Below are 10,734 nucleotides of genomic sequence, written 5' to 3'. Positions count from 1 at the left end.
ATCATGATATACGTTGTATGATTCTGCATTTTAATCAGTCTTTCTCGTCTCCTTTGGTAATTTACTTAATTCCCTTTCCCATCCATTTCCTGATTTAGCGTCGTTAATACCTTTTCTTTATCTTTCATACTTTCCTTCCATTAACCTTTCCCCCTCTTTTTGCTTTTACCCTTTGGGTCATCCATCACCGTCCAATCCTCTCTTCTCTGCTCCCTTCTCTCTTTTTCCGGCACTTTTCTCTGTTTTCTTCTTTTATCCCTCTATCTCTTTCTCCTTCTCCCTAAACCGCTAATCCAGAGACGAGAGATGACGTTCGTTCCATTCCTCGGATCTCGTTTCGTTTCCCCTTCCACTCGTTCGACTTCTTCCCATTTTCACCGGTCTGTATTTTATCCGGTGTCTCATTAGATTTTTTTTTTGCTATCGTCCTCTTTTTTTATTTTTGCCCTTTCATTTTTGATCATTCCAATCTTCTCTTCTCCCTTTTCCAAGTTTTTTTTTCTCGTATTTTTGCCGGGTGAGAGACTTCCGGGCCAGTGACTCTGCTAATCTGACATTATCAAGATGGCGTTCCGTTCTCCGTTCCTGGTCCCCACAGCAGATCTTCTTCTTCATCTTCTCCTTCATCTTCTTCTTCCTCCTCCTCTTCTTCTTCTTCTTCTTCTTCTTCTTCTTCTTCTCAATCCACGCACGTCCAAAGCTCCTTCAACTAATTTTGACTTGAATTCGTACCGCATTTTCTCAAGTCCCCTGAAATCTCTTAACGTCTCCTCCGATCTAGCACAACCATCCTCCTCCTCCTCCTCCTCCTCCTCCTCCTCCTCCTTATTCCATTTTAGTTCAAACCCTGATTCCATCCCATTTTTCCATCGCCTCCCTTTCCACCCTCCTCCTCCTCCTCATCTTTCACCAGCTGAAGTTTTTTTTTCCGTTTGGTAGGATGGGAATTTTGATTTTGTTTTTATAAAACATCAGAATGTTAGAGATTCCTGTATAACATTCTTTCTTGTTGTTCATTTACTTTTAGAACGATTTAGGTCTTGCCAGACAACTGGTTCCAGATGGGAATATTTTTTCAAGCCATTGCATCAAATTGGAAATAATTAGTCCAGTGATGAATTTCCGAACTTTTGTTATTTTGCTGTATCGGCTAATAACACTGAGATAACATTTCTCTAAATATTAACTATGTATGGGGCGTCAGTGCTAAACTAATGCCACTGTACACCTCTTGTCCCGCAGGTCGTCATATACTATATATATATATATATATATATATATATAGTATGGATATATATATATATCTATATATATTTTTTATATATATATATATATATATATATATATACATACAGATATATACTATATAATATATATATATATATATATATATATATATGGGTCGGATGGCAAACTTCCAGTGAGAGAGAGAGAGAGAGAGAGACGCGGGGCGGCGATATATGGATCAATCCCTCCTTTTTGGCAGGAAGGGTTTCAGACGGCGGAGAGAGAGAGATTCTTTTCAGAAAAATTCCGGCTGGCTTGGGGGTCTCTCGCCGCCCCTCCCCCCACAACCCCACCCGGCCCCCTTCGCCAGAGATGCTTACATTTGCAAAACAGTCCGGAGCACAAGAATCGCCTCAGAGCTGATTTATGTTGCTCTGTGCAAAGAAGAAGGAATTAATGGTTGCCATAACAAAAGGGGGACGGAAGCAAGCTTAGCAGTAGTCACGCTCGAAAGCAAGGGTTTGAATATGCAGTCGATCCATTTCGGATAAAAAAAAAAAAAAAAAAAAAAAAAAAAAAAAAAAAAAAAAAAAAAAAAAAAGACTGGTTACACACTCTTGGTACGGCGTTTATTGTGGGTGTTATCATATCTTATCGTAAATTTGTTTTCCTCTCTCTCTCTCTCTCTCTCTCTCATCTCTCTCTATATATATATATATATATATATATATATATATATATATATATATATATATGTATATATACTGTATGTGGTGTATTTTGCGTATATGAATATATATGATGTGTATATATATATATATATATATATATATATATATATATATATATGTATATATATATATATATATATATATATATATGTATATATATATATATGTATATATATATATATATATATATATATATAATATATATATATATAATATATATATAGCGGCAAGGGTTTAAATGGAGACATCTGTTTCATATGGGCGTTTAATCAAAGCAACGTTTCAGGGACCAGCCCCATTTTCAAGCTGAAAATTATAATAATAAAATAAAATTTAAATAATTACTCATCTATAAAAAAAAATAATAATCTTCAGTATAATGTTAATTTCATTCGAGTGACCTCCCCAGCAAGTGACAGCCTCCACGAACGCGCACAATGGCAAATAGTGGGGCAGAACATTAGCCTGATCAAACAAAGGTGTGATTACCGCCCGCATCAGCTGAAGCAAATACTAATGATATCGTGTGCGGTAATTGGTGAATGAATGAGCTTAGTAGTATGAAACCTTGATTTCGTTGGTACGTTTGAAATAACTCGAATGAAAGATAGTGTCTGCAGCCATAGTTTGTTCATTTCGTGTAATGAAAAAGAGAGCAGCCAAGGTAAATATGCCACAGGTACACGAATAAAATACGAAATTCGACAATAGTGGAATTGTTCAGTATACGTGAATATTGCATATGAAGTGCATTTGACTCATAAAGTGCAAATTACAAATTTATAAAGGAAAATGAGCACGCAAATTTATATACAGTATATTTACACAAACTTCGCATATAGATAGTAATATATAATATATATATAATATATATATATATATGTATATTATTAATTATATATATATCTCTATATAATATATTATAATATATATATATAAATCAATCGCATCAAAAAAAAAAAAAAAATATTTATTTATCTAATGTATATATACTATATATACATATATATAACATATATATATAATACATTAATATATATATTATATATATATATATCTAATATTAAATATATATATATAATATATATAAAATATATATATAATAATAATTATATAATTATATATATATCAGTCGGCAAGGGTGGACCAGGGAAACTAATTAACTCCAACATATAATCTTTATTCCCAACGTTTCGTAACAATTTCTTTATTACATCATCAGGGATCTGTTGAATAATGAATAAATTGCTAAAAAAAGTTACTGTAAAAACGTGAAAAATTTAGAATAAAATTAAAATTCACTAAATACATTACTGCTTAAAACACACACACACAAAGAACAAAAGAACCAAAGACCGCTAACCAACCTTATGTGGAGAGAGCAAAAGACAGAATGCTTATATAGAAAGTTATATATATATAAAATTTGTGTGTATGTATGTGTGTGTGTAAAGCTGCAACGTTTATACATTTATACATCAAACATTATGTTTGAGTGTCATCCCACTCTGGTTAAATTGCTGCAAAAACGGGGTCGGGTAGTACCTACGCGGATATGAATCGCATGGGCAATGCTTTCAGAAAACGAACAAACAATAGACGAGAATTGCGCCATATTTAAAGCAATGGACTCCTCGTTTGCGAACCAGTCTTGAAACGGGACCGGGTGGCGGAAGGGGATAAAAACAACAGCCATGAGAAAAACATCCGTGGACAAACAAACATCAAGCAACAGAGGATATAGTATAAAAATATCATCCTGCATGATGATTTTGTTTGCACTGCGGGGCTAAAAAAGAAAGATCAATATATCAAGCCGATATATGGAACAGTATCATCATAGTCGTCGCCTCGATCTCGCTGGCCCGGGATCTCTCTCTCTCTCTCTCTCTCTCTCTCTCTCTCTCTCTCTCTCGGTTGCAATCGGATATATCCTGCGTAGGTGGCGCCTTATATCGCCGGGAGATTTGAATAGATTTTCTAACAATATATATTTCCATATAGATTGCGCAGAGAGAGAGAGAAGAGAGAGAGAGAGAGAGAGAGAGAGAGAGAGAGAGAGAGAGAAATAATATAATATATAAATGGACAGAGAATATATCAAGCGTTAGAACATTTTTTTTTTCATAAAATCAGGAGAGAGAGAGAGAAACATAATATGTAGAAATTGAAAGAGAATATATCAAGGATTAGAATAACATTTGATAAAATCAGGAGAGAGAGAGAGAGAGAGAGAGAGAGAGAGAGAGAGAGAGAGAGAGAGAGAGAGAGAGAGAGAGAGAGAGATAATGGAAGCTTTTGCAATTACCTGCACAAATGAAGGCCGACATTTCTTCTGTTTTTGCCCTCCTACTTTTGATGTCTAGCGGCCGCCATGAGCTAAGCAATTACTCGCTTTTGCACCGTTTTTTAATTACCACACTTTGCCTTTTTTCCTCACCCCGTCCTGATGTTATGATTGGGCGTTTGGCGTCGCCCTGTTACGCACGTATTCGCATAAATACCCAGCCGGCCTACGTACCTACCTACCTGCCTACCTACCTACCCCGGTTACAATTAATTTTAGAAGCGCCTCAATAAATTCAGGTCTGAATGGGCTTTGGCGATCTTTTGTTCCAGCGGCCAATTATGCGAAATTAAATGAAAATTTGTGGACGATCCCGAAAGGGAAATCATCCACTGTTTTGCGCGGGGGCGGGTATACGGTAAGGGGGAGGGGGTGACTTTCTGAATTAAATGGGAAATTGGTCTATGTGTATATTCAGTACTTTTTTCCCTACCCCTCTTGCATCAGAAAATCGTTATTATTGTTGTTGTGAAGTTTGGCTTGGCAGCGGTTGATCACTTGTTTGTGTGTGCGTTTCTTTTTTCTTTTTTTTTGTAGGCAATGAAATAACTCCGGCCTTTATTGTATGATGAGCCGATGAATGAAAGCTGATGTTGTTAACTATAGTAGTTTATTTATTTCGTGTGATGAAAAATAGCAAAGGCAAGAAAAAAATATACGATGGGCATTTATAGGTATGAATGAAATGTGAAATTTGATAATGGTGGAATAATACAGTATATCAGTGATTATTTCACATATGAAGTACACTTGACATAGAGCACAAATTACAAATTGTAAAGACAAGGAACAAATAAAATAATGTAATAAACACACATTTTTTATATATATATATATTTAGCTACACACACACACGCGCATATATATATAAATATATATATATATATATATATATATATATATATATATATATATATATATATATAATATATATATATATATAGATATATATATATATATATATATATATATATATATATATATGTTTGTATATATATATATATATATATATATATATATATATATATATATATATATTAATTTATTTGTTAATTTATTCATGTCTGTGTTTGAGGGTGTTTCTGTGTGTAATTTTGTGTTAGAGGAAATCTCTCTGTTGCTTAACTTGGTAAGCACAAGTGCATACAAATATTTAGCTTCGAAAATCGCTAGAAAAATAGATACGTTTTTAAAATCTATAAACTCTTATGGAACAAGCAAAGGACTGAGAAATTACAGAGCAACAAAATAGAGGCCTAGATTATAGAAACTGTCTGATTATTAACGGCAGAGGTGGAGCCCAAACAGTATCATTAAAAAATGAATAAAAATGTACAGTTGGCAACTGAAATGCAGAAGCAGTAAAAATAATAAAATAGAAATAGTTAAACTTGGAAAGAAATAAAAGTCTTGATTGTACCTAGAAACAAATAAGTAAGTTCATGGAGTAGATATTAGGTAACGAGCGAGTATTGTAAATAATCATAAATTGATCACGTATATTAAGTAACTATAGGTTCCTCAAGTAGAAGCATTGATTAGGCAGGGTATAAGTGGAAAGTATAGTTGTTTAGATGCTCCAGATACCTGTTCGATTTGCATTTTGTTTTGTCATAAGAAGTTTTGTCAGTTTTCACTCTACCATTTTTTTTATTCTTAAGATCTGTATCATTTTGGGCAATTATGTTGATAAGCCTTATTACTTGACCATAATTTACTGACCTTCTCCTATTTTTAAGGTCACTTGCCGATTCGCTTCCCAAAATTGAAGCACTGCACAGAAATGTGCAGATATGAAATTCATAATTTGTGCACAGAAATGTGCAGTTATGAAGTTCATAATTTATGAACAGAAATTTGCAGTTCTGAAATTCATAATTTATGCACAGAAATGTGCTGTTATGAAATTCATAATTTATGCCCATAAAAGTGCAAAGTCCAAAAGTCGGTTCATTCAAAAAAAAAAAAAAAAAAAAAAAAAAAAAAAAAAAAAAAAAAAAAAAAAAACTTTCTGACCTGAGTGGTAATGGGCGATTCGTAATGGCCGTAAGTATGATAGCCATCATTTTTAGATATCCCCAATGCTTCCCGTTTCATGGTGGCTTTTAACCGTCATTATGAATATGGAAAAGGTATGCAGAAATACAGGTCAGTAAATCCATGATAGATTTTCAGCTCTATATTTGAGTTCAAGGACATTAAAGATGAGGAAAACATAGGAATGTTTGAATTGTGGCAGATCGAAGTTCGCAATCGCTCAGAAAATTGTCGAGTTTTATTTGTAGTGAATCGGGAAATATATTGCTTGAAGTCTAGTTTATTTAATGTTGCTCTGTTGCTGGTTTCATTTCTTCCGTTGCTCTTGATTGGTATAGCAGGAAAGTGAAAAATACGTTTAGAATAGACAAAATAGTGATAAGAAGAGTTATCTTTTCATGAGATAGTGGTTTATGTAAAGCGAGATATAATGGTTTATGTAAAGACATTTTTTCAGTTGATATCTAGTTTATATATATATACTATATATATATATATATATTATATATATATATATATATATATATATATATATATATATATATATATGCAGAAGCCAGGTACTATGTCGTACCTCTAACGTAAATGGGGATACAATCCACAATGATGTAAAATCCTCTTGTAGTTTAATCCTGTACAAGATATATATATTTTAAACTACAAGAGGATTTTACATCATTGTGGATTGTATCCCCATATGTATATATATATTATATATTTATCTATATATATATTATATATATATATATATATATGTATATATATGTATACGTGTGTGTGCATAATTCGTTTTAACTAGCTACACATTGCTCCAGAATCTACTTACAACGCGTAATAGTTCCTGATAAGTCACCTACCAACGATAGAATGGACATTTAATTGAAGGGTTTAGTATTACTCCGTTATCGAAATTACGCAGTTCTTATCAGCTTTCTTTAATGGCATAAAATGCAATATTTTTTTTTTTTTTACTATCACAGTCATTCTACTCGACTGGGTTCCGGGTTGCATCCTGCCTCCTTAGGAGTCCATCACTTTTCTTACTATGTGCGCTGTTTCTAGGGGCATGCACTTCTGCATAAGTCCTGGAGCTACTTCAGTATCTAGGTTTTCCAGGTTCCTTTCCAGGGATCTTGGGATCGTGTTTAGTGTCCCTATGATTATGGGTATAATTTCCACTGGCGTATCCCATATCCTTCTTATTTCTATTTTCAGGTCTTGATACTTATCCATTTTTCTCTTTCTTCCATTTATTATTATTTATTATTATTATTATTATAGTCAGTGTTTTTTAATAAGCAAGATCCATTCTTTCTGTATCTCACTTTACCTCCTCTTACTACTTCATAATGAACACCATATTATTCTTTGGAAGATTGAATTTCAAGTCAGTGGGCTCTGTGGTTTGTTTGTTCCATATGAATAGGGTTCTCTCTCCTGAATGATAATAATAATAATAATAATAATAATAATAATAATAATAATAATAATAATAATAATAATAATAATAATAATAATAATAACTCTTCATCCAAAATGAAGGGAAGTCAGCATTGCTCTAAACGAATTTTTCCCCAACTTGTACTCTGCCCGTCATGTTTTAATTGGAAGGGCAGGTCATCAATATCATCAGCTGTGTCCTCATCATCAGCTATCATTCCCCTCCCCCTCCCCCTCCCCCTCCCCTCCCCCCCCCCCCCTCCCCCTCACCCGGGGGGCACAGCCCTATCCATTCAAAAGCGATATCCACCAATGGAGGAGCACCACCATCCCTTTAAGTACCCGTATGCGATCATCTCCCCTTCTCCGGAGTTAATTATCTATTTACATTGTCGTGTTTACAAATGACCATTGAACCCCCTTGCTAGCCTGCCTTCGTCAGGTCGGTCTTTCTGCCATGGCTTCTTCCTCCTCCTCCTCCTCCTCCTCCTCCTCCTCCCCTCCCCTTAGCCTTCCTCACCCATCTTGGACTTTCTGCTTGTTTAAATTAACTAGCTCTCTCTCTCTCTCTCTCTCTCTCTAGATTTCACTTGTTATTTACACTTCTCTCTCTCTCTCTCTCTCTCTCTAGATTTTCACTTGTTATTTACACTCTCTCTCTCTCTCTCTCTCTCTCTCTCTCTCTCTCTCTCTCTCTCTCTCTCTCTCTCTTTTCACTTGTCATCTACACTTGTGACGGTCTCTTATATATATATATATATATATATATATATATATTATATATATATATATATATATATATATATATATATATATATATATATACTATATATATATACACACACACAAATAGATAGATAGATAGGATTTGTTTGCTTACAATTTGCACTGGTGACATTTCCGTCGTTACGAGGTATCATTATTTTGTCATATGATATAGGAATTCTCTCAATGAGATTATAAGTTTGATCTTAAGATTTTGTCTCAAACTTTCTTTGAGTTTCATCTGCGTTTTTCATCAAGTTTTTGCGAGACTCATAAACACCTACTGTGAGTAACTTGAAGGCGCTGGTGGCAGCTGCTGACGACCTTTAACCTATCCACTGAATTCATTCCATCTGCTGAAAGTAAATTCTAAATATATTGAAAGATTATCTGGGTAATTATTCCAGATATTCGTCTTTCTTGACACAGAGCAGAAGCAGAAAATGATAAATGTTTTCGTCAACTTTTTCGTCATTTTTTTTTCTTTTTTCTGAGACTATTAAACATCTACCATGGCCTGAAGAAGGCTCGTTTAACCTGTAACCTTTAATAACCTCTAACTTTAACCTTTGCATTGTAAACTTTAACCTTTATCTTTTATCCTTTAACCTGTAATATGTAATCTTTATCCTTTAACCTGTAATCTTTATCCTTTAACCTTTAACCTGTAACCTTTAGCTTTTAGCCTTAAACCTGTAACCTTTAACCTGCATCCTTTTAACTTTAACGTGTAACCTTTATGCTTTTACCCTTTAACCTTTACTCTTTATCCTTTAACCTCTAACCTTTAACCTCTACACTGTAACCTTTACCTTTAACATTTAATGTGTAACCTTTAACCTTTACCATTTAGCCTGCAACCTGTAACCTTTATCTTTTACCCTGTAACCTTTACTACTAACCTGTAACCTTTAGTCCTTCTTTAACCTACCCGATGGAATTCATTACATCCACTAGACGTACATTCAAGCACGACTATTGATAAGAAACGTCAGCTGAATAATCATCATCTTCCTCACACTGAATCTAACCTTTGACCTCTCCTCCGCAGGCGAAGGCCGAGAACCGCGGATAACCGAACATCCCACGAACTGGACGGTGCCCCGGAATGATCCGGTCACCCTGAACTGCAACGCCGAGGGGAAGCCGGATCCGGTCATCACCTGGTACAAAGACGGTGCCCCGGTAAAGGACTCGTCCCACCGGGTCATCCTGTCCACCGGGTCCCTCTTCTTCCTGAAGGTCTCCCAGAGCAAGAAGGAGAATGACGCCGGCATCTACTGGTGCGTCGCCAGTAACCGGTTGGGAAGCGCCCGGTCAGCTAATGCTTCCCTCCAGATAGGCTGTAAGTAGAAGCTTTCGAGATTTTGTAGATTCTTGTCTGTTTCTTATTTTATGTCCATTTTAAAAAACCAGCAGGATGTAGAAAGCGTAGCATTTATCATATGAAATATTTATGTACTTCTTATATTTTGTTTCTTGTAAGGACCAGCAAGAAGTATAAAATTCAGCACTTAACATTTGAGATATTCATGTATCTCTTATTTTACGTCACTTGGCTGTAAGTAGAAGCTCTCGAGATTTGTAGATTTTTGTCCGTTTCTTATTTTTTTTGTCCATTTAGACAACCAGCGGGATGCAGGAAGTGTAGCATTTATCATTTGAAATATTCACGTACTTCTTAGTTTTTGTCTCTTTGTAAGAACAACTAGGATGTATAAAGTGCAGCATTTAACATTTTTGTATATTTATAAATTTGTTCTGTGCCCCTTCCAAGAGCCAGTAAGATGTATAAATTGAAGCATTCAACATTTTTAAATGTTTATAAATTTATTTTGACCCCCTTCCAAGAACCAGCAACGTGTATAAAGTGAAGCCTTTAACATTTGAGATATTAATTTATTTCTTATTTTATGTCACTTGGTAAGAACTAGCAGTTTTACAAAGCTCAGGGACATTTGAGATATATATTTCTTATGTTGTGCCCTCTTGCAAGAACCAACAGTACGTATAAAAATCAGCACTCGACTTTTGAGATACTCATGTATTTCTTGTTATGTGTTTCTTGCAAGAACAAGAAAGGTGTATAAAGTGCAGCACTTAACTTTTGAGATATTTGTATATTTCTTGTTTTGAACCAGCAGAAACCAGCAAGATGTGTAAAGTGCAACATTAACTTTAGAATTT

The 10,734-nt window shown here is 34.5% G+C and overlaps 1 protein-coding gene across 1 annotated transcript in view; it reads left to right on the top strand.

The window, feature by feature from the left end:
* The window catches only part of LOC135196484 (roundabout homolog 1-like), a 695,873-nt gene that overhangs the window by 308,007 nt on the left and 377,132 nt on the right, over window positions 1-10,734 (top strand). The window contains 1 exon segment of the mRNA XM_064223337.1: window positions 9,599-9,892. Within this exon segment, the coding sequence (XP_064079407.1) occupies window positions 9,599-9,892 (294 nt within the window).

This window comes from Macrobrachium nipponense, chromosome 17 (genome assembly GCF_015104395.2).
Source record: "Macrobrachium nipponense isolate FS-2020 chromosome 17, ASM1510439v2, whole genome shotgun sequence".
Classification (NCBI taxonomy): domain Eukaryota; kingdom Metazoa; phylum Arthropoda; class Malacostraca; order Decapoda; family Palaemonidae; genus Macrobrachium; species Macrobrachium nipponense.
Note: the sequence above shows the minus strand (reverse complement) of the source record. Positions and strands in the feature narration are given on the sequence as shown.